The 24,944-nt window shown below is 48.7% G+C and overlaps 1 protein-coding gene, 1 long non-coding RNA gene and 1 other non-coding gene across 3 annotated transcripts in view; all 3 read right to left on the bottom strand.

The window, feature by feature from the left end:
- ZNF487 (zinc finger protein 487) overlaps positions 1-7,877 on the bottom strand; it is a 28,898-nt gene extending 21,021 nt beyond the window's left edge. Inside the window, 1 exon segment of the mRNA XM_055275253.2 lies at positions 7,160-7,877. Within this exon segment, the coding sequence (XP_055131228.1) occupies positions 7,160-7,237 (78 nt within the window). The 5' untranslated portion in view covers positions 7,238-7,877.
- On the bottom strand, positions 5,133-5,196 carry LOC129481428 (U7 small nuclear RNA). Its single transcript, XR_008657422.1, has one exon. It is a non-coding gene; the product is annotated as a U7 small nuclear RNA (small nuclear RNA).
- Positions 7,878-9,065: 1,188 nt separating the features above from the next.
- LOC129480851 (uncharacterized) lies at positions 9,066-24,534 on the bottom strand. The gene is made up of 2 exons (XR_008657167.2): positions 24,139-24,534; positions 9,066-9,669 (listed from the first exon to the last, which is right to left on the bottom strand). It is a non-coding gene; the product is annotated as an uncharacterized lncRNA (long non-coding RNA).
- Between the last annotated feature and the right edge of the window lie 410 nt (positions 24,535-24,944).

The raw sequence follows: 24,944 nt of genomic DNA, 5'->3' as shown, positions 1-24,944 counted from the left end.
CTTCCCAAAGTGCTGGGATTACAGGCATGAGCCATCCACCCGGCCCAAAAAAAAAAATTTTTTTTTTTTTTGAGGTGGAGTTTCGCTCTTGTTGCCCAGGCTGTATTGCAATGGCGTGAACTCAGCTCACTGCAACCTCCGCCTCCTGGGTTCAAGCAATTCTCCTGCCACAGCCTCCCAAGCAGCTGGGATTACAGGCATGCGCCACCACACCCAGCTAATTTTGTATTTTTAGTAGAGGTGGGGTTTCTCCATGTTGGTCAGGCTGGTCTCGAACTCCCGCCTCAGTTGGTCCATCCACCTCAGCATCCCCAAGTGCTGGGATTACAGACATGAGCCATCACACCTGGCCAAAAAAATTTTTTTTAATTAGCCAGGCATAGCCAGGCATGGCTGTGGTCCCAGCTACTCAGGGGGCTGAGGCAGGAGAATCTCCTGAGTCGAAGAGTTCAAGGTTACAGTGAGCTAAGATCATGCCACTGCACTCCAGCCTGGGTGACAATATGAGACCCCTGTCTCTATAAAAAAAAAAAAAAAGGCCGGATGTGGTGGCTCATGCCTGTAATCCTAGCACTTTAAGAGGCTGAGCCAGGTGGATCACGAGGTCAAGAGATCATGACCATCCTGGCCAACATGGTGAAACCCCACCTCTACTAAAAATACAAAAATTAGCTGGGTATGGTGGTGCACACCTGTAGTCCCAGCTACTCAGGAGGCTGAGGCAGGAGAGTCGCTTGAACCCAGGAGGCCAAGGCTGCAGTGAGCTGAGATCACGCCACTGCACTCCAGCCTGGTGACAGACAGGGACTCTGTCTCAAAAAAAAAAAAAAAATGGTGTCTACAGATTTGCTCGATGCCAGGTTTCCACAAACTTTTAATTGTTAAAAGAAAAAAAGCATAATATCTGCAAAGTACATTAAAGCAAGGGACAATAAAACGAGGGGTGCCTGTAATCAATGATATCAAATGTGGCTAGAAAGCCACGTAAGAGGGGCCAGGCATAGTAGCTCAACCCTATAATCCCAGCACTTTGGGAGGCAGAGGTTGCAGTGATCTGGGATTGCACCACTGCACTCCAGCCTGGGCAACAGAGCAAGACTCCATCTCAAAAACAAACAAACAAACAAACAGAAAGAGTAATTCACTGAATAATTAATTTTTAAAAAAGAAAGTCGTGTTAAGAGGAAGACTGAAGATTTCACCACTAGAGGTCACTGCTGACCTTAACTAAAAGGACTGGGATAGAGTTAAGGCTTTGAGTTCACTACAGACCAACCTTGGAGATAAAGAGACAAAAAGCAAAGTAAACTGTCAACAATTTTTGGTCTGAATGGGGTTATGTGAACTAGTGTGTATGAGACATAGCTTTGCCCTGGAACAAACACACCTGCCACCCACCTGGGGATGACAAATGACAAGGTAGAAACAAACAACTAGGACTTGTATCAAGTTCTAAAGGATAATCTCCCTAATATAAAGAAATTAAATCTATAATTTTAAAACTATTCATAAAGAAAAGCCAGACCCTAGAAAAATTCACTGCTGTAATTTTACAAGCAATTAAGGAATAAATAGCACCAAACCTACACAAGCACTTATGGAAAATAAAGAGAAAACACTAAACATGTTTTCTGAAACAGGCATAAAATTGATATAAACCTAACAAAGGCCAGGGGCAGTGGCTCATACCTGTAATCCCAATGTTTTGGGAGGCCAAGACAGGAGGATCACTTGAGCCCAGGAGTTCAAGACCAGCCCAGGCAACATAGCAAAACACCATCTCTAAAAAAAATAAAAAAAATTAGCCAGGCATTATGGTACATGTCTGTAGTCCCAGCTACTCAGAAGGCTGAGATCAGAGGATTGCTTGAGCCCAGAAGTTCAAGGGTGAGGTGAGTTATGATCATCACACCACTGCACTCCAGCCTGGGTGACAGAACGAGACCTTGTCTCAAAAAAAAACAAAAGGCTGGGCCGGGCATGTTGGCTCACGCCTGTAATCCCAACACTTTGGGAGGCCGAGGCAGGCAGATCACCTGAGGTCAGAAGTTTGAGACCAGCCTGACAAACATGGTGAAACCCCATCTCTACTATAAATAGAAAAATTAGTTGGGCATGGTGGCGCATGCCTGTAATCCCAGCTACTCAGGAGGCTAAGGCAGGAGAATCGCTTGAACTGGGGAGGTGGAGGTTGCAGTGAGCCGAGATCGCGCCATTGCACGCCAGCCTGGGCGACAAGAGCGAAACTCTGTCTCAAAAAAAAAAAAAAAATTAAGATATTAGAAGAGGCCGGGTGTGATAGCTCACGCCTGTTATTCCAGCACTTTGGGAGACCAAGGTGGGCAGATCACTTGAGGCCAGGAGTTTAAGACCAGCCAGGCCAATACGGTGAAACCCTATCTCTCTAAAAATACAAAAATTAGCCAGTCCTGGTGGTGCCTGCCTGTAATCCCAGCTACTTGGGAGGCAGAGGCACAAGAATCGCTTGAACCCAGGAGGCGAAGGTTGCAGTAAGCCGAGATAGGGCCACCACACTCCAGACTAGGCAATAGGGTGAGACTCTTTCTCAAAAAAAAAAAAAAAAAAAAAAAGACTTTTAAGAAAGGAAAATAACAGCCAGGCGTGGTGGCTCATACTTGTAGTCTCAACACTGTGGGAGGCCGAAGCGGGTGGTATCTGAGGTCAGGAGTTCAAGACCAGCCTGGTCAAGATGGCGAAACCCTGTGTCTACTAAAAATACAAAAAATTAGCTGGGCATGGTGGCAGACACCTGTAATCTCAGCTACTCAGGAGGCTGAGGTATGAGAATCGCTTGAATCCGGGAGGCAGAGGTTGCCACGAACTGAGATCGTGCCACTGCACTCCAGCCTGGGCGACAGAGCAAGACTTGGTCTCAGAAAAAAAAAAAAAAGAAAACAACAGACTCTTTCAAGAACAAAGACACAAAAATATCTAACAATTTGTCATAGAATATATTTTAAAAGGATAAAGCAACAATATGACTTTGTTCCTGGAAAATAGGCTGGTTTAACATTTGAAAATCAAAACATTAATAAAATTAACTCGATCCATAGGTTAATATCAATCAATCCACTGAAAAAGAATAAAACAATATAATCATCTCAATAATAATTAAATTCATCCTTCTGGTCTATTAGCTAAAAAATGATAATAATAATTAAATGGCCGGGAGCGGTGGCTCACACCTGTAATCCCAGTACTTTGGGAGGCCGAGGCAGGCAGATCATGAGGTCAGGAGATCGAGACCATCCTGGCTAACACGGTGAAACCCTGTCTCTACTAAAAATACAAAAAATTAGCTGGACGTGGTGGCAGGCGCCTGTAGTCCCAGCTACTCGGGAGGCTGAGGCAGGAGAATGGCGTGAACCCAGGAGGCAAAGTTTGCAGTGAGCCGAGATTGAGCCACTTCACTCCAGCCTGGATGACAGAGCGAGACTCCATCTCAGAAAATAATAATAATAATAATAATTAACTCACAGCCTGAGCAACACGGCAAAACCCTGTCTGTACAAAAAATAAAAAAATTAGCCAGGCATTGTGCTGTGCACCTGCAGTTCCAGCTACCTGGGAGACTGAAGTCAGAGGATTACCTGCAGTGAGCTGTGATCGCAACACTGCACTCCAGACTGGGTAACAGAGTGAGACCTGACCCAAAAAATTTTTTTAAAAAGTTCAAATTCAATACCCACTAGATGATAAAAAGTCTCAGCAAACCAAGGGCCAGGTGCAATGGCTCACACCTGTAATCCCAGCATTTTGGGAGGCCAAGGTGGGTGGATCACCTGAGGTCAGGGGCTCGAGACCAGCCTGGCCAACATGGCGAAACCCCGTCTCTACTAAAAGTACAAAAATTAGCCGGGTGTGGTAGCATATGCCTGTAGTCCCAGCTACTTGGGAGGCTGAGGCAGGAGGATCACTTTAACCTGGGAGGCGGAGGATGAAGTGAGCCAAGACCATGCCACTGCACTCTAGCCTGGGAGACAAAGTGAGACTACGCCTAAAAAAAGAAAGAAAGAAAGAAAAAGACTGGATACCTTGGGAACAGCAATAATGAGAGGCAGGAAGAGGAAGAAGACTTCATGGACAAGACAGAAAAGAAATAATTACAGAGGAAGGACTAGATCAGAAACCAACTGAGAAGACATTTTAGGGAGATTAAACATGAGCATCAACTGGACAGAATGCTCAATTAAGGCAAGCACTAAAGTATCCATAACATTTGGATACCCCTACCAGGCACATCCAGCAAGTCATGTTCTTCAAAATGAGAAAGGGAAACGTGGAGATACTTGCCAGAAAATACAGCTTTAACCTTGCTGTTGTACAATCTATACATACATTTAAGGAGTTTATCTGAAGGTGATATAATCCATTCTTTCATGCAGCTATCCCAGCTTCTATGCCTGGATCAAGCAGGACCACCAGAAAGAGGTCTATGGAACCAAGGTGCCTCCATCCCTAGAAATGTACTGACTGAGTACTCCACCCGCACGAAGTAGTCAATTACAGGCAGCAGACTGCACTGATTTCTGGTTCTCACTGAAAGACTGAAGACTCTCTACTAAGTCATCTACAGGAAAACCAGAAAAAGAATGTTTTTTAGACTTCAATGCCAAGAACTGTTTTTTTGGGTTTTTTTTAAGGGGCTTTCCAGTGTGAAAGGAAAATAAATCTTGGGGCACCAAAATCACTAAGCTAAAGAGAAAAGTCAAGCTGGGAACTGCTAAGGGCAAACCTGCCTCTCATTCTATTTAAAGTCACCCCTCTGCTCACTAAGATAAATGCAAAGTTGACTGCCTCCTTTGAAGACGCTAATTAGCAATTCAAAAGAATGCAACTATTTGTCTCTTCTGTACCTAAGACCCCGGAAGCCACCTGCCCTTCAAGTTGTCCCACATTTGCTTCCAGTTGTCCTGCCTTTCCGGACTGAACCAATGTTCATCTTACATATATTGATTGATGTCTCATGTCTCCCTAAAATGTACAAAACCAAAGTGTGCTCTACCCACATTGGCGCATGTCATCAGCACCTCCTGAGGCTGTCATGGGCGCGTGTTCTCAACTTTGGCAAAATAAACTTTCTAAATTAACTGAGGCCTATCTCAGATATTTTGGGTTCACACTGGCAAAAACTGGAAAGCCTGCTAGACAAATTCTAAAAGAGCTGTAACTCTTTTTTTGTTTTGTTTTTGTTTTTTGTTTTTTGTTTTTGAGACTGAGTCTCCCTCTGTTACCCAGGCTGGAATGCAGTGGCACAATCTCGGCTCACTGCAAGCTCCACCTCTCGGGTTCAGGCCAGTAGCCTGCCTCAGCCTCTCAAGTAGCTGGGACTATAGGCGCCCGCCACCACACCCGGCTAATTTTTTTTGTTTTTAGTAGAGACAGGGTTTCACCATGTTAGCCAAGATGGTCTCGATCAGGCCGGGCGCGGTGGCTCACGCTTGTAATCCCAGCACCTTGGGAGGCCAAGGCGGGCGGATCACGAGGTCAGGAGATCGAGACCACGGTGAAACCCCGTCTCTACTAAAAATACAAAAAATTAGCCGGGCGTGGTGGCGGGCGCCTGTAGTCCCAGCTACTCGGAGAGGCTGAGGCAGGAGAATGGCGTGAACCCGGGAGGCGGAGGTTGCAGTGAGCCGAGATCGCGCCACTGCACTCCAGCCTGGGTGACAGAGCGAGACTCCGTCTCAAAAAAAAAAAAAAAAAAAAGATGGTCTCGATCTCCTGACCTCGTGATCCGCCCGCCTCTGCCTCCCAAAGTGCTGGGATTACAGGCGTGAGCCACCGCGCCCGGCAAAGAGCTGTAACTCTTAATGTCTCATGAGGAATTCTTTTTTTTTTTAATTGAGGCAGAGTCTCCCTCTGTTGCCCAGGCTGGAGTGCAGTGGCGTGATCTCGGCTCACTGCAACCTCCAACTCACGCATTCAAGCGATCTCATGAGGAATTTTTTTTTTTTTTTTTCCCCAAGAGGGAGTCTTGCTCTGTCGCCCAGGCTGGAGTGCAGTGACGCAATCTCGGCTCACTGCAACCTCCACCTCCAGGGTTTAGGCGATTCTCCTGCCTCAGCCTCTGGAGTAGCTGGGATTACAGGCATGTGCCACCATGCCCAGCTATTTTTTGTATTTTTAGTAGAGACAGGGTTTCACTATGTTGGCCAGGCTGGTCTCGAACTCCTGACCTCGTGATCCGCCCCCCCCCCCCCCGCCCCGCCGCCCCAAAGTGATGGGATTACAGGTGTGAGCCACCGCGCTAGGGTTTTTGTTTTGTTTTGTTTTGTTTTGTTTTCTGGAGATGGAGTCTCACTCTGCCTCATAGGCTGGAGTGCAGTGGCTCTATCTCGGCTCACTACAAGCTCCGCCTTCTGGGCTCAGGGGATTCTCCTGCCTCAGCCTCTGGAGTAGCTAATGAATGGGATGACCTGGACATTCACCCCTCTGGAGTTCAGCGGTTTTCATCTTTCATGTCAGACAGAAATTGGTAATCCAGGAAACTGTTTCCTGAACTACTTGCTGAGTAAGCATGGTGGAAGCACCCACATCTCTCAAGGCCACCTGTGGTAATGGGCATAGTATGGGAAGCTCTCAGGACCTGGAACGAGTAAATTCAGAAAAATTCAAAGGCTGTTGGGGTGTTTAAGACATAATTTTCTCGGCTAGGAGCAGTGGCTCACGCCTGTAATCCCAACACTTTGGGAGGCAGAGGCGCGTGGATCACCTGAGGTCAGGAGTTTGAGACCAGCCTGGCCAACATGGTGAAAACCTATCTTTACTAAAAATACAAAAATTAGCCGTGCGTGGTGTCGCGTGCCTGTAATCTCAGCTACTCGGGAGGCTGAGGCAGGAGAATCGCTTGAACCCGGGAGGCAGAGGCTACAGTGAGCCGAGATCCCGCCACTGCACGCCAGCCTGGGCGACAGAACGACACACTCCATCTCAAAAGAAAAAGAAAAATAATTTTCTTAGAGAAAAGTAGCATTTCTTTCCCTCCCAACCAGGTTCTCTTAACCCTGAAGAGGAGAGACATTTCCTGGGCAAGCCTGACCCTAGCCTTAGGCCCAGCTCACCTCTCTGACAGCTGGAGCAAAACTCCCGTTGAGTCAGCTGGGGTGGCTTGTGGAGCACAGGCATTACATATTACCTCTCCGTGCAAATCTGGGCCGTGCTCTTTCTCAGCCTTGTCCTCCGCTGCTGTGAAACTCTGGTAAGAGGTCCCCATTCAGGTGGGCCATGCTTCCTCTACCTTACAAGTGCTGCTCTGTTTTTAGAAACTAGGATCTGGCCCTAGGGGCCAAAATCATTTTATTTGGGGCTTACATCAGGGCCCCAAGTCTTGTAACTCCCTGTGCCCCAGAATCTCGGGTTGGTCCTTCAAATACCCAACCAAGACGACTGAGGACACACTGGCTGGACGGTTCAGACGAGGCCCGCGGCCCTCCATTATGAAGTGCGGGCCCACGAACCCTGACTACAAGTGCCCCAGGATAAAACGGAGCCTGCATTATACTTGGCAACGATGTCTGGGGCCCAGTACTGTAACCACACAACGCTGGACTTCCGCCGAATGGGCTTTCAGTGGGCAGGCAGAGCGGTGAGTCCCGAGGTCCAGCTACCGGACTGTGCTAGAGCCGGCGGTGCCCGCCTCCTTCCTGGAGCGCGATGCGTCTCCGTATACACCGTAGGGCGCGCAGTGGCGTCCGCACAAGAGCGGCAAACGCCCGCCAAGGCCGGCTGCCGGACTGGCGCGCTGTCTCCTACGCGCCAAAAGGCCAAGGCCGCGGCCCCGCCCTCCCGCGGGATCGGCGTGCTCTTTCACCCTAGAGGCGACCCGACCGCGGCCCAGCCCTGCCACTCCCGGAAATGGGCCGCGCATGTGCGGCAGTGCCCGTCGCTGTCACAAGCGCGCCGCGCGCCACGGACCTAGAGGGGCCGTTTCCCGTCAGGTTCTGCGACACACCCTCGCCTCGCCCCGCCCCGAGCTGCGTCCCCCAGCCGGGAAGGGGCGCGTCAGGCGTTGACCCGGACGCGGACAAAAGACCGCAAAGGACGCCTGCACCGCAGGCAGGGAAAGGCGAGCGAATCCATGGCGCAGGGATTCTCCGGGAAAGCAAAGCAGCTGAGTGATGCGCTGGTAGTCAGGACGCCAGTGGGATGGTGCTCGCTTCTCAAAATTTGAGACTTACTTGCAATACACAGAATTTGGGGGTGAATAAAAGTGCAAACTAGGCCGGGCGCCGTGGCTCACGCCTGTAATCCCAGCACTTTGGGAGGCCGAGGCGGGCAGATCATGAGGTCAGGAGATGAGACCATCCTGGCTAACGCGGTGAAACCCCGTCTCTACTAAAAATACAAAAAAAAAATTAGCCGGGCGTGGTAGCGGGCGCCTGTATTCCCAGCTACTCGGAGAGGCTGAGGCAGGAGAATGGCGTGAACCCGGGAGGCGGAGCTTGCAGTGAGCCGAGATTGCCCCACTGCACTCCAGCCTGGGTGACAGAGCGAGACTCGTCTCAAAAAAAAAAAAAAAAAAAAATACAAAAAAAGTGGCCGGGCGTGGTGGTGGGCGCCTATAGTTCCAGCTACTCGGGAGGCTGAGGCAGGAGAATGGCGTGAACCCGGGAGGCGGAGCTTGCAGTGAGCCGAGATGGAGCCACTGCACTCCAGACAGGGCAACAGAGACTCTGTCTCAAAAAAATTTAAAAAAGTGCAAACTAACTAAAAGAAAACGACTATCGCACACAGCCTCGTATCCCTTAAAGGGCTTTTTTTTTTTTTTTTGAGACGAGGTCTGGCTCTGTTGCCCAGGCTGGAGTGCAGTGGCGCAGTCACGGCTCACTACACAGCAGTGATGGAGCAATGTGTATGTGAAGACTTGGCATGATTCACTCCCTGCATAATCAAGTACTAATGTGCCCATTGGAATAGGTGTAGAGAGAATGCATTCTTGACATGGCTCTCCGAATAAGACAGATTTTGTTTTAATTCTGCTTTATCTTTTCTCAGCTTTTCAGACTAGTCTCTACCAATTTAACTGCATAAGTACATCAAAATCAATTTTAATTAAAAATCCAAAGTTTATTCCAGAGCTATCGATTTTCCAGCATGTTTTACAGCACAACCATTAATGTTACACTAAGTAAATTTTTGCGTTACTTGGTTTAAAAACTATTCTTTCAACAACATTGAATATTAAAATAGCACAAATCAGAAGATCATTCACAAGTTTCAAAGCACATACACAGCATTTTTAGGAGACTGACAAGTGATGGAGTTAAATTTTGTGAGCTAGTGAAAGGAGACCAGTATAGTCATAACAAACACTGTCCTCAGCTTACTGTTCAAAAGTATTTTGAAAATCTGTGAGTCGAGGGTCAGGCATAGTGGCTCAAGCCTGTAATCCTACCACTTTGGGAGGCTAAGGCGGGAGGATTGCCTGAGCTCAGGAGTTTGAGACCAGCCTGGGCAACATGGTGAAACCCTATCTCTACTAAAACACAAAAATGAGCTGGGCGTGGCGGCGTGCACCTGTATTCCTAGCCACTTGGGAGGCTGAGGCAGAAGAATTGCTTCAACCCAGGAGGTGGAAGTTGCAGTGAGCTGAGATCGTGCCACTGCACTCTACACTTCAGCCTGGGCGACAGCGAGACTCCGTCCCTTAAAAAAAAGAAAAGATAAAAGAAAATCTGAGTCCTAACGATTTTTTAAAATATTAAAAGAATTGCATTATTTCAAACCTTGTGCATGACATACAACTTTCAAATATTTATTCATATTATTTTAAATTTGTATAAATTCCCATAAAACATGAGAGCATTATACTCATCAGGCAGCCCTTGCTTGGTACAGTTCTGATATGCACGAATTTCAGTCACCATGATTTAATAACACCAGTCCCCCAACAACACAACTCAAATTTCAGGTACACAGTATATTAACTGTGAGTCTTTGCATAAAGTGCGGGCTGCTAGCTCTTCAGTCTACACATCATCGCATTAATAACAAATGCATGTCATGATCAGTAACCAGTCACATCACTTCTGTCTGTTGGTGACTGCTCACTGTAAGTTTGCTATTCAGCTCACTCAGAAACAGTAACATCTGTAGTTGTGTGGGCTTCATCTTCCAGTGATATATACTGTTGTGGTTACTGAGAACTGCAGTACTCTCCCCACATAACTCCATCTGAAACTCTTCACTGAGACAAATTGGCATGGCTTCTAGTAGCATAGCCTGTGTTCCCAGGATGACCCCAGTCCCCACCATTAAAATGCCTGCCTGAGAAATCTCAGTGCTGCCAGGATAACTTACTCTTCTTGCCAATACCTGACCATAGGCCCCTGACCGCCCTCTCTTACAGCATTTAATAAAAAGGACTTACAATTATGAATCTGTTCTCTGTCCCTTTGAGATGTTTATGTGATACACGTTGTGTAAGTGTATGCATGTGTGTATCTCCTACAGCTCAGAAGTGTCTTTCTCAAGGAACACTGCTTTCTCAAGGAGCCATTGCTTTGAAATGTAGTGATTGGGAAAGATAAGGCCTCTGTCTCCCAGTCTCTGTGGGAGTATGGAATCCTAACTTTGACCACTGCCAGCAGGCAGACACCACTGGCCTCATCACATTTACACTGGTCCCTTGTAATTTTTCACATCCCCAACTCTACTGAGCCCCAACTTGTACCCCTCCATACTCCCTCATTCCCCCTTTAAAATCACCAATCGACTATTCAGTGGAGAGTATTTGAAAAAAAAAAAAAAGGAAGAAAATAAAAAAAGGTATAAAATATCCAACCACCAAAAAAAGAAAAAAAGCCCAATCACTGCACAAATCAGAATGGAGCTCAGCTCTTTCCCCTACTGTCAGTGGTTACTGAATAAAATGTTAACATCTGCTGTGTTTATCTTTGATGTTACCCAAAGATACGAGATAGATTCCCCACCCAAAACCTGGTTTTTCAAAACTGGTGACAGCCCCACATGCACAGAGAGAATATGTAAAGGCTTATGACTCACATGAGGCTTTCTGGGGAGAACAGGGAGGAATCCCAAACGGGTTCAAAAATACCTTAAGGCTGGGTGCAACGGCTCATGCCTGTAACCCCAGCATTTTGGGAGGCCAAGCCAAGAGAGGATCACTTGAGCCCAGGAGTTGTGAGACCAGCCTGGGCAACACAGTGGCACTCCTCAACTCTACAAAAAAAAATTAAAAAATTAGCCGGGCGTGGTGGCACACCCCCGTGGTTCCAGCTACTGGGCAAGCTGAGCTGGAAGGATCGCTTGAGCCCAGGGGTCTAGGCTGCAGTGAGCTGTGATCATGGCCCTGCACTCCAGCCTGGGCGACACAAGACCCTGTCTCCAGAAAAAGAAAAATAAGAAAAAAAAATGGCTTGAGAGCAGGGAAAAGAGACTGGCTTTGGGTGTTATTAAGGTTAAGGAGTGGGGCGGAAGTGAAGGCTCCAATGCACATGCTGGGGCCTGTGTGGCTTGAACTTGCCTTTAGAGCCAAAGGAGGAAGCACCTGGGCTTTCGAATCAGCCATCCAGGTGTGGAACAGAAGGGGACGGAAGAGGTGGGGCTTGAGAGCTAACAGTAGTCAAAGACAAAATATGGAGTCAGACTCTCTAGTTCATAAAAACTACATTTACATAGAATGTAAAAAAACAGAAAATTAAAAGAGAATAGACCAACAAAGATGAAATTGCAGCAAAGAAAAAGTGATAACATAGGAAGTGAAACTGGAATTGAGCATTTCCTGCAGTGCCACCCAGTCCTTGTTCTCATCATGCAGGTTTCCTGTTCCTCAGAGCCAGCAAAGTTTACTTTGCGGTGTAGGAACTCTCTTCTAGTTGTCCTCTTCTTTTCCACCCTACCATCAACTGGCAGGCTTTGCAAGTGCTCCTATAATAATGGTGCAAACTGGCTGGGTGCAGTGGCTCATGCCTGTAATCCCAGCTACTCAGGAGGCTGAGGCAGGAGAATCGCTTGAATCTGGGAGGTGGAGGTTGCAGTGAGCTGAGATTGCACCATTGCACTCCAGCCTGGGCAACAAGAGCAAAACTCCATCTCTAATAATAATAATAATAATAGGCCATCCATGGTGGCTCACGCCTGTAATCCCAGCACTTTGGGAGGCCGAGGCAAGCGTATCACCTGAGGTCGAGAGTTCAAGACCAGTCTGACCAACATGGAGAAACCCCGTCTCTACTAAAAATACAAAATTAGCTGGGCATGGTGGCCCATGCCTGTAATCTCAGCTACTCAGGAGGCTGAGGCAGGAGAATTGCTTGAACCCAGGAGGTGGAGGCTGCAGTGAGCCGAGATCACGCCAGTGCACTCCAGCCTGGGCAACAAGAGCAAAACTCCATCTCAAAAGAAAAATGATAATAATAATAATAATGGTGCAAACTTTGGCCAGGCACAGTGGCTCACGTCTGTAATCCCAGCACTTTGGGAGGCCAAGGCAGGTGGATCACCTGAGATCAGGACTTCGAGACCAGCCTGACCAACATGGTGAAACCCCGTCTCTACTAAAAATACAAAATTAGCCAGGCCTGGTGGCACACGCCTGTAATCCCAGCTACTCAAGAGGCTGAGGCAGGAGAATCGCTTGAATCTGGGAGGTGGAGGTTGCAGTGAGCTGAGATCGCACCATTGCACTCCAGCCTGGGCAACAAGAGCAAAACTCCATCTCTAATAATAATAATAATAATAATAATAATGGGCCATCCATGGTGGCTCACGCCTGTAATCCCAGCACTTTGGAAGGCCGAGGCAAGCGTATCACCTGAGGTCGGGAGTTCAAGACCAGTCTGACCAACAGGAAGAAACCCCGTCTCTACTAAAAATACAAAATTAGCTGGGCGTGGTGGCACATGCCTGTAATCCCAGCTATTAGGGAGGCTGGGGCAGGAGAATCCTTGAACCTGGGAGATGGAGGTTGCAGTGAGCCAAGATCGCGCCATTGCACTCCAGCCTGGGCAACAAGAGCGAAACTCCATCTCAAAAAATAATAATAATTTAAAAAAAAATAATAATAATAGTGCAAACTTTGAAGTTTACAACGTGGCTCCAAATGTATTACTAGTAGGATCACCATAGTGCAAGTGTTATCACCTTTAGAGATGAGGAAATAGAGATGTCAAGGCGCTTTTCTTCTTCTAAATCGTTGGTATCTACTGTTATTTTACACTTAACAGCCACTTAAATTTGGATGCTAAATTTACATCAGAAATACTTGATCTATCATTAGATTTTATTAAAGTTACTATGGATAAAAAGGCATTCACATACCCAAATTATTCTGGGCACTTAAAAGCTTTCCGGCTGGGCATGGTGGCTCACGCCTATAATCCCAGCACTTTGGGAGGCCGAGGTGGGCAGATCACCTGAGGTCAGGAGTTGAACTCCTGGCCAACATAGTGAAACCCCGTCTCTACTCAAAATACAAAAAATTAGCAAGGTGTGGTGGCACATTCCTGTAATCCCAGATACTGAGGAGGCTGAGGCAGGAGAATCACTTGAACCTAGGAGGCAGAGGTTGCAGTGAGCCAAGATCTCACCATTGCACCCCAGCCTGGGCAACAGAGTGAGACCCCGCCTCAAAAAAAAAACACAAAAAACAAAAAAGAGGCCGGGCTTGGTGGCTCACACCTGTAATCCCAGCATTTTGGGAGGCCAAGTCGGATGGATCACCTGAGGTTGGGAGTTCGAGACCAAACTGACCAACATGGAGAAACCCCGTATCTACTAAAAATACAAAATTAGCCTAGCCAGGCGTGGTGGCACATGCCAACAATCTCAGCTACTCGGGAGGCTGATGCAGGAGAATCACTTGAACCCGAGAGGCAGAGGTTGCAGTGAGCCAAGATCACGCCATTGCACTCCAGCCCAGGCAAAAAGAGCAAAACTTCGTCTCGAAAAAAAAAAGAAAAAGTTTTCCAATAACTGAATCAAGTATCAGTATTTAAATTAAAACTTACATTAAAATTAAAAGTAAACATTCAGGCCTGGCATGGTGGCTCACACCTGTAATCACAGCACTTTAGAGGCCAAGGCAGGTGGATCACCTGAGGTCAGGAGTTCGAGACCAGCCTGGCCAACATGCAGAAACCCTGACTCTACTAATAATACAAAAATTAGCCAGGCGTGGTGGCGGGTGCCTGTAATCCGAGCTACTTGGGAGGCTGAGGCAGGAAAATCACTTGAACACAGGAGGCGGAGGTTACAGTGAGCTGAAATCGTGCCACTGCACTCCAGACTGGGCGACAGTGAGACTCAGTCTCATTTTAAAAAAAAAAAAAAAAAAAAAAAGCTTCAATACTTGTTAACTGCTGAGGAACATTACAACAATATAAACAGAAATAAGCTCAAAATGCATGTTGAAGCATTACAAAATACTGAAAAGGAATTTTTTTAAAATACTGATTTCACAAGCTTACAGTTCACTTCTGTAACACAGCTGTTAACTCTTCCTTGGTTACTTACATAATGTTAGACTGAATTAAGTAGAATTTTCCTATGAAATTAGCTTTAAATAGTGAGCTGACCTGGCTAATAATATATGCATCACTGTGCTTCAACATCCAGTCCATTTCTATTCTCTGTGACTTGTGTATGTCAATATATACCAGTGTCTTGTGGTTTCTCTCTTTTCAGTACCATTAGATATACAGTTGATTTTTTTGTTTGTTTTTGGAGACAGAGTCTCACTCTGTCACCGAGGCTGGAGTGCAGTGGCACAATCTCGGCTCATTGCAACCTCCACCTCCCAGGTTCAAGCGATTCTCCTGCCTCAGCCTCCAGAGTAGCTGGGATTACAGGCGCATGCTGCCACGCCCTAATTTTTTGTATTTCAGTAGAGACAGGGTTTCACCATGTTGCCCAGGCTGGTCTCGAACTCCTGAGCTCAGGCAATGCGCCCGGCTCACCCTCCCAAAGTGCTGGGATTACAGGCCTGAGCCACTGCACCCAGCTTTGTTTGTTTTTTTTTTTTTTGGAGACAGGTTCTTACTCTGTCACCCAGCCTGGAGTGTAGTGATGCAATCATAGCTCACCACAGCCTCTATCTCCTGCATAAGTGATCCTCCTGCTTCATCCTTTCCAGTAGCTGGGACTATGGGCATCCGCCACAATGCCCAGCTCATTTTTTTTATTTTTATATATTTATTTTTTTGAAACGGAGTCTTCATCTGTCACCTAGGCTGGAGTACAGTGGCAAGATCTTGGCTCTCTGCAACCTCCACCTCCAAGGTTCAAGCGATTCTCCTGCCTCAGCCTCCCCAATAGCTGGGACTACAGGTGTGCGCCACTGCGCCCAGCTAATTTTTTATATTTTTAGTAGAGACGGGGTTTCGCCATGTTGGCCAGGTCAGTCTCAAACTCCTGGCCTCAAGTGATCCACTCGCCTTGACCTCCCAATGTGCTGGGATTACAGGCAGGAGCCACTGCACCCAGCCGACCCCATCTCTTTAAAAAAGAAGAAAATCCACATATACATGGACCCACACAGGTCAAACCCATTTTGTTTAAGGGTCAACTGTACTTTTATTATTAGAATTCAATAAGAGATTAAATGAACGCTTGATGCCCCATCTTCAATTCTCCACTTCTGCACAAGACGAATTGAGTAACAGGGACCAGGTTACACTGGAAAAAAAAAAACATTTTTTGACAAAATATAAGGATAAAAATGGTTTCCAATTGGCCAGGCGTGGTGGCTCACGCCTGTAATCCCAGCACTTTGGGAGGCCGAGGCAGGTGGATCACGAGGTCAGGAAATCGAGACCATCCTGGCTAACACGGTGAAACCCCGTCTCTACTAAAAATACAAAATATTAGCCGGGCATGGTGGCAGGCGCCTGTAGTCCCAGCTACTCGGGAGGCTGAGGCAGGAGAATGGCATGAACCCGGGAAGTGGAGCTTGCAGTAAGCCGAGATCGCGCCACTGCACTCCAGCCTGGGTGACAGAGTGAGACTCTGTCTCAAAAAAATAAAAATAAATGGTTTCCAAGACCCTGAACATCAGAAAACGAAGAGTAATCCCTAAGAGATAGGAAACAAATGAGATGAGTCCTACAAGTGCCCCAACTAACTGACTTGAGTAGTTTGTAGAATGTGCTGCAAGGAAAAATAACTAAGGCAGAGCCTGGCAGATTCCTTGTGTTGAAAAGATAGATTTGATAGTCTGGGGAGACACAGGCAGCTAGAATTCACAGAACACAGCACCAGAGAAGAAAGAGCTGCATGGAGAGAAAACCCCAGAGAACTGCAGCATCCCCCTTGAGAGTTCAGCAGTGTATCGATCAGCACATGAGTATAAGGCATTACCCACATCTGGCAAAAGAACCATCTAAAAAGATCAGAGGCAACAGTGCCCAGTGCTCACACAGGGCATGGAATAGTGCCTGTTCCTACACCAGGCAGATTAGAAATGTCATAATTCAGGCTGTGCGTGGTGGCTCACGCCTGTAATCCCAGCACTTTGGGAGGCCGAGGCGGGCAGATCACTTGAGGTCAGGAGTTCAAGACCAGCCTGGCCAACATAGTGAAACCCCGTCTCTACTAAAAATACAAAAATTAGCTGGGCATGGTGGCACATGCCTGTAATCCCAGCTCTCAGGAGGCTGAGGCAGGAGAATCGCTTGAACCCATGAGGTGGAGGTTGCAGTGAACTAAGATCGTGCCACTGCACTCCAGCCTGGGCAACAGAGCGAGACTCTGTCTCAAAAGAAAAGAAAAGAAAATGTCATAATTCATGGCCCATTGGGTAAAGTACTCAGGAAGATCTAGCCTTAGCAGTGGAGAATAATTTGCCCCACAATGAACAATGCCCTGGACCTGCCTAATAATCCTAAAAAGACAAAAACCAAAGAGAACAAACTGTTTTCAGGTAACTTAACTATATCCCAGAATAAAGCTCAAGAAGAGTCACAGGAATACAAAAATATCCTGCATCCAAAAAGTAAAATTCACAATGCCTAACATCCAATAAGATACCAGGCATGCAAACAGGCCAGAAAACATGACCTATAATGAGAATTACAGTATAGGAAAGATATAAAAACATCCAGTCAAAATTCTGAAAATGGGCCAGGTGTGGTGACTCACACCTATAATCCCAGCACTTTGGAAGGCTGAGGTGGGAAGATTGCTTGAGCCCAGGAATTCGAGACCAGCCAGCAAGATCTCGTCTCTAAAGAAAAAAAAAAATTCTGAAAATGAAAACCATGTTTGAGATGAAAAATACACTGAATGAAATGGACAGCAGATTAGACATTACAGAAGAAAAAATTACTGAACTTGAAGGCAACTAAGTTCATTCCTGAAAAAAAAATCCAAAACAATGAAAACAATATCACTGAGCTGTGTGATGATTTAAAGCAGCCTAAGATATACATAACTGGAAGGAGGATGGGGGGTTGTTGGCATAAAAAATATTCAAAGAGATGATGGCCTAAATCTTTCCACCCTTACAATAAAAACCCATAAATCTAAGGCCAGGTGCAGTGGCTCACACCTGTAATCCCAGCACTGCCTGGGAGGCTGAGGCAGAAGGATCACTTGAGCTCAGGAGTTCAAGACCAGCTTGGGCAACACGGTGAAACCCCATCTCTACCAAAAACATAAAAAAATTAGCCTGGAGTGGTGGTGTGCGCCTGTGGTCCCAGCCACTTGGGATGCTGAGATGAGAGGCTGACCTGAGCCCAGAGGCAGAGGTTGCAGTGAGCTAAGATCATGCCACTCCAGCCTGGGTGACAGAGTGAAACCTAATCTCAAAAACAAACAAACAAAAAACTAACAACCTGTAAACCTATAATTCCAAGAAGCTCAATGAAACCTAAACAAAGGAAAGCCACCACGCCCGGCAACAAAAATGTCTTTCAAAAATGAAAGCAACACTTCCAGTTCAGGGTACTGCTTCACACTCCTCCCATTAAGTAAAGTTCAACACCCTGAAATTATATATAAATAAACATGATATGGACTGAAAGGTGGAAAATAGCAGACCAGCACAGGATCTTGGAACTCAAAGAATGACACAGTGCTGGGTTCGCTGGGTATTCTTTTCACCTCATATATCCCAGACTAGATGCTACAGAAGCCAGCAATCTGAAAACATCAATGGGTACAGATTTTAAAAGCCTAAGAAAATCCGTCGCTTTCTAGCCAAAGGACAAGGAGAGAAGGAGCTTTGTTAGAAAACTTTTAGGGGCCGGGCGCAGTGACTCACGCCTGTAATCTCAGCACTTTGGGAGGCCAAGACGGGCGGATCACGAGGTCAGGAGATGGAGACCATCCTGGCTAACATGGTGAAACCCCATCTCTACTAAAAATACAAAAAATTAGCCAGGTGTGGTGGTGCACACCTGCAATCCCAGCTACTCAGGAGGCTGAGGCAGAGGAATTGCTTGAACCCGGGAGGCAGAGGTTGCAGTGAGCCAAGATCACGCCATTGCACTGCAGCCTGGGTGACAGAGCAAGACTCTGTCTCCAAACAAACAAACAAAAATTTCAAGCAATATACACAAAGAACTCCTCCACTAGGTGCAGTGGTTCATGTCTGTACTCCCAACACTTTGGGAGGCTGAGTTGGTGGGAATTGCTTGAGGCTAGGAGTTTAAGACCAGCCTAGGCAACATAGTGAGACTTCCATCTCTACAAAAAAATTGATTAAAACAAAACAAAACAAAAAAAAACCAGGCATGGTGGCTCACTCCTGTAATCCTAGCACTTTGGGAGGCTGAGGCAGGTGGATTACCTGAGGTCAGGAGTTCTAGACCAGCCTGGCCAACATGGTGACACCTCATCTCTACTAAAAATATAAAAATTAGCTGGGCGCAGTGGCATGTGCCTGTAATCCCAGCTACTTGGGAGGCTGAGGCAAGAGAATATCTTGAACCTGGTAGGGGGAGTTTGCAGTGAGCCGTGATCGCTCCATTGCACTCCAGCCTGGGCGACAGAGCAAGACTCCATCTCAAAAACAAAAAAAACTAGGCCCAGCAGGGTAGCTCAGGCCTGTCATCCCAGCACTTTGGAAGGCCAAGGTGGGTGGATCACCTGAGGTCAGGAGTTCGAGACCAGCCTGGCTAACATGGTGAAACCTCGTCTCTCCTAAAAATATAAAAATTAGCCAGGCATGGTGACGGGTGCCTGTAATCCCAGCTACTCAGGAGGCTGAGGCAGGAGAATTGCTTGAATCCGGGAGGCAGAGGTTACAGTGAGCAGAGATCATGCCATTGCACTCCAGCCTGAGCAACAAGAGCAAAACTCTGTCTCAAAAAAAAAAAAAAAAAGCTAGAACGAGTAAGTTTAGAAAGGTCATAGAACATAAGCTCAACTAAAAAGTCAACTGTATTTCTATATATTAGCAATAAAACATGGACACCTAAATTAAAAATAAAATACCATTTGTAATAATTGAAAAAATTACTAAGCTATAAATTTAAAAAATACTTTAAATTGCTAATCTCTGTATCATTCCAATTTTAGTATATGTGCTGTTGAAGCAAGCACACTTAGCTATAAATCTAACAACACATATCAGACTTGTATGCTGAACACAACTTGTACCCTGAATGCTACAAAATGCTTATGAAATAAATTCAGGAAAATCCAAGCAAATGAAGAGACGTACTATGTTAATGGATTAAAAGACTCCATATAATAAAGATGTCAATGCTCTCCAAAATTCCAAAACAATATATAAATTTAACATTTTTCGGCCGGGTGCAGTGGCTCACGCCTGTAATCCCAGCACTTTGGGAGGCCGAGGCGGGCGGATCACGAGGTCAGGAGATCGAGACCATCCTGGCTAACACTGTGAAACCCCGTCTCTATTAAAAATACAAAAAAAATTAGCTGGGCGAGGTGGCAGGCGCCTGTAGTCCCAGCTACGCGGGAGGCTGAGGCAGGAGAATGGCGTGAACCCCGGGGGGCGGAGCCTGCAGTGAGCCGAGATTGCGCCACTGCACTCCAGCCTGGGTGAAAGAGCGAGACTCCGTCTCAAAAAAAAAAACATTTTTCCTATCAAATTCACAGCAAGAGTTTTTTGTTTTTTTGCTTTTTTGGTTTTTTTTTTGTAGAGACAGGGTCTCCCTCTGTAGCCCAGGCTAGGGTACAGTGTAGTGGTGTTACCATAGCTCACTATAACCTCAAACTTCTGAGCTCAAGCAATCCTCACACCGCAGTGTCCCAAGTAGCTAGGACTACAGGCATGTGCCACCACATCCAGCTAAATTTAAAATTTTTTTCGTACAGACAGGGTTAGCTACATTGCCCAGACTGGTCTTGAACTCCTGACTTTGATTTTCCCGCCTCTACCTCCCAAAGCACTCAGATTACAGGCATAAGCCTACATGGCCAACCACAGTAAGATATTTTATAAACAACCTTATTCTAAAATTTATATGTGGGCCGGGCGCGGTGGCTCAAGCCTGTAATCCTAGCACTTTGGGAGGCCGAGGTGGGCGGATCACGAGGTCAGGAGTTCGAGACCATCCTGGCCAACATAGTGAAACCCTGTCTGTACTAAGAATACAAAAAAAAAAAAAAAAAATTAGCAGGGCGTGGTGGTGGGCGCCTGTAGTCCCAGCTACTCAGGAGGCTGAGGCAGGAGAATGGCGTGAACCCGGGAGGCGGAGCTTGCAGTGAGCCGAGATGGTGCCACTGCACTCCAGCCTGGGGGACAGAGCCAGACTCTGTCTCAAAAAAAAAAAAAATTTATATGTAAAGGCAGGGGAAGGCTGGGCACGGTGGCTCACGCCTGTAATCCCAGAACTTTGGGAGGCCAACACAGGTGGATCACTTAAGGAAAGGAGTTCAAGACATGCCTGGCCCCTTCCTTCCTTCCTCTCTCTCTCTCTCTCTCTCTCTCTTTCTTTCTTTCCTTCTCTGGCCCAGGCTGCAATCTACTCGGCTTGCTGCTGCCCGCGCCGCGGACTGCCTGGGACTGCCGGCGCGCTGCCTGCCTTTTCTCCTTTGGATGCAGGCACGCGTTCGCCATCTTGGCCACGCTGGTCGCCAGCTCCTGACGCCGAGTGCTCTGCCCGCCTCAGCCTCCCGAGGTACTGGGACTACAGACGGAGTCTCGCTCACCCAGTGCTCGGTGTTGCCCCGGCTGGAGTGCGGTGGCCTGGTCTGGCCTCGCGGCAGCCTCTACCCCCCGACCGCCTGCCTTGGCCTGCCAGGGTGCTGGGATTGCAGCCCCTGCCCGGCCGCCGCCCCATCTGGAAGGTGGGGAGCGCCTCTGCCCGGCCACCCACCGTCTGGGACGTGAGGAGCGCCTCTGCCCGGCCGCCCCGTATGGGAAGTGAGGAGCGCCTCTGCCCGGCCACCCACCGTCTGGGAAGTGAGGAGCGCCTCTGCCCGGCCACCCACCGTCTGGGAAGTGAGGAGCGCCTCTGCCCGGCCACCCACCGTCTGGGAAGTGAGGAGCGCCTCTGCCCGGCCACCCACCGTCTGGGAAGTGAGGAGCGCCTCTGCCCGGCCACCCACCGTCTGGGAAGTGAGGAGCGCCTCTGCCCGGCCACCCACCGTCTGGGAAGTGAGGAGCGCCTCTGCCCGGCCACCCACCGTCTGGGAAGTGAGGAGCGCCTCTGCCCGGCCACCCACCGTCTGGGAAGTGAGGAGCGCCTCTGCCCCGACACCCATCGTCTGGGAAGTGAGGAGCGCCTCTGCCCGGCCACCCTGTCTGGGAAGTGAGGAGCGCCTCTGCCCGGCCGCCCCGTCTGGGAGGTGAGGAGCGCCTCTGCCCGGCCACCCATCGTCTGGGAGATGAGGAGCGCCTCTGCCCAGCTGCCCCATCTGGGAAGTGAGGAGTGCCTCTGCCCGGCCGCCCATCGTCTGGGAAGTGAGGAGCGCCTCTGCCCGGCCACCCACCGTCTGGGAAGTGAGGAGCGCCTCTGCCCGGCCACCCACCGTCTGGGAAGTGAGGAGCGCCTCTGCCCGGCCACCCACCGTCTGGGAAGTGAGGAGCGCCTCTGCCCCGACACCCATCGTCTGGGAAGTGAGGAGCGCCTCTGCCCGGCCACCCTGTCTGGGAAGTGAGGAGCGCCTCTGCCCGGCCGCCCCGTCTGGGAGGTGAGGAGCGCCTCTGCCCGGCCACCCATCGTCTGGGAGGTGAGGAGCGCCTCTGCCCAGCTGCCCCATCTGGGAAGTGAGGAGTGCCTCTGCCCGGCCGCCCATCGTCTGGGAAGTGAGGAGCGCCTCTGCCCGGCCACCCATCGTCTGGGAAGTGGGGAGTGCCTCTGCCCGACCACCCATCGTCTGGGAAGTGAGGAGCGCCTCTGCCCGGCCACCTATCGTCTGGGAAGAAGTGAGGAGCGTCTCTGCCTGACCGCCCCGTCTGGGAAGTGAGGAGCCCCTCTGCCCGGCCGCCCCGTGTCTGGGTAGAAGTGAGGAGCTCCTCTGCCTGGCCGCTCCGTCTGGGAGGTCTACCACGGAGGCCAGAAGCAATGTGGGGGCTGGACGTGGTGGCTCACGCCTGTGGTCCCGGCACTCTGGGGGGCGAGGCGGGTTGATCACTTCGGGCTGGGAGTTCGAGACCAGTCTGGCCAACTTGGCGAAACATGAAGAATACAACAGACAAACCAACCAACCAACTCAATGACAACAAAACAGGTCCACCCTGGAGTCATACTCTAATTTTTTCTATTTTCCTCCCTTTCTGATCCTTTATCCCACTTTCTTTTTCTTCCTCTTCCTTCTCCCTCTTCTTTGTCAAATAGAGGATTGAGTTATTATCACTGATCCATATAAAGTCCCTCTCTCATTTATTTTAACTCCCACCCCCATTTCTATTCCCCGACTTCCCATGTGCAACCTTCCTAATATGTTTGATATGCATCTTTTTGTTTGTATGTATTTTTAGAAAATGTTTATTGTTTTTGTATGCAAAAAAAAATTAATAAAAAAAAAAAAGAAAAAAAAAAAAAAAAAAAAAAGACATGCCTGGCCAACATGGTGAAACCCTGTCTCAACTAGAAATACAAAAATTAGCCAAGCACAGTGGCATGCACCTATAATCCAAGGTACTCAGGAGGCTGAGGCAGGAGAATCACTTGAACCCAGGAGGCAGAGGTTGCAGTGAGCCGACATCGCACCACTGCAACTCCCGCCTGGGTGACAGAGTGAGACCCTGTCTCAAAAAAAAAAAAAAAAAAAAGAAAAGAAAAAAGAAAAGGCAGGGGAAGGCTGCATATATATATGGAACCTAAGACAAAAGCCTGCACTCACCCCTAATCTGCTAAATTCAAGTTCTCTCCATGATGAGGTTTCAAAAGGAATTAGTGCAAAATGTATTTAAGGATATGACTAGAAAGGAGAAAGAAAAAACAAATGGCTATTACACACACAGCAGAAAAGTAACACTAGGAGGCAAAGGAAATCAATGAGGAAATATTTCGGTGGGAGTCGGTGGTTCAGCCTGTAATCCCCGCACTTTGGGAAGCTAAAGCAGGAGAATCACTTGAGCCCAGGAGTTCAAGACCAGCCTGAGCAACATAGTGATACCCCTGTTTCTATTTATAAATAAATAAAAAAATATTTCCAACCAAAAAATACAAACTTAGTAAAGCTAATGAAGGAAGAACACAGGGAAGAGCTGCCGATGTAAGAGAAAGAAAGAAAATTTCCGGAGAAAAAAGTTTAAAGATTTGTAACTATTTCCTCAGAAAGAACTGGGAAAAGGGAGTTTTGAGTAATAAGGCCTTGTGCAAGTTTCTGACTCTTAAGTATGTGAATGTACTGCCTTAAAAAATAAACTAAAAAGAGCCTCTTTTCTCACCACAACTCAACAATCATGAAGGTATCCTTCCAAGTGTGTGTAGACCTCTCATGCCTCCTAGGTCCAGGGTCACTCGTCCAGGACTCTCCCAATATCCCTGCCCAGAGGAAGCACTGCCTCAGACTCGGTTCCTTCTGGTTGCCCTTGTCTCGCTTCTCTAGGGTGGGCTGGCCGCTCCCGCACTGGGGTCAAGGATCATCTGGGTTCTCTCTGCCACGACTCGCCCTGATCCCAAATCCCAGTCCCACGGTCCCCACCCCCAACGGGCCCAGTCCCCGCTCGATCCTGGGTGTGCGGCCCTCGACCTCAGACCCGGCCCCTGCCCGCCGGCCGCCCCTCACCTCGGCCTCGGAGGCTCCACGCTCCCGCTCTCACAGCCCGCACCTCGGCGGTCTCTCGGAGGAGGGAGGAAGCCGAGATACCTAGTCGTCGTAGCTGAAGAACTTACAGGCTTGTTGACCATCTCACCATGGAAACTGCCGCAGCGCTCCCTGGGCCGGGCCTCCGAGGGGCGGGGCCTGCGCGAATCCCGGGCGCCCGCCAGTCCAGCCCTCCCTGCGCTTCCGGAAGCCCTGCTGCTCCCGCGTGCCTAGCGGGGGCTCGGCCCTATGCCACGGGCAACCCACCCTGCTACCAGCTGCCCTCTTGTCCGCTGGCCGGACTGTTACCCTAACTTTCAGGAAGGCACGGCGCAGTCCGGCTTCCTCACGAAACCGAAGGAGGCTGGGACCGCGGTTGGGCGTCCGGGGGCGGGGCCGCGACGCCATTGTGACGCGCTCGGAGCAGGGCTGGGCTGAGAACTCCGGGCGCTGGAGGGCAGGCCCCAGCCACTGCTCCTGAGGCCCTGGAGGCAGCTAACGCTTGAGGCCGCTGAGCGCCGCAACGTTAGCGCAAAGGACGCCCCGTTTCAAGACCGGCGCAAGAGGAAAAAATGAAGGTCGTTTTCTGTGGAGGATGTTAGGAGAACGAGAACTGCGGACCGGAGAAGGAGAACTATGGGCCAGAGAACTCACCTAGCCTAAGGAGCGCAGGCAGCCTGTGCCGCCGGCTCTTGGGGAGACACGGAGAGGATGGGGTCCCCGCTCCGCATCAGGTCCTCTGACGCACCCCGGCTTTCCAGGAGGCAGGACTGGCCACAGGCCTCCTT

Source organism: Symphalangus syndactylus, chromosome 4 (assembly GCF_028878055.3).
Source record: "Symphalangus syndactylus isolate Jambi chromosome 4, NHGRI_mSymSyn1-v2.1_pri, whole genome shotgun sequence".
Lineage (NCBI taxonomy): Eukaryota > Metazoa > Chordata > Mammalia > Primates > Hylobatidae > Symphalangus > Symphalangus syndactylus.
Note: the sequence above shows the minus strand (reverse complement) of the source record. Positions and strands in the feature narration are given on the sequence as shown.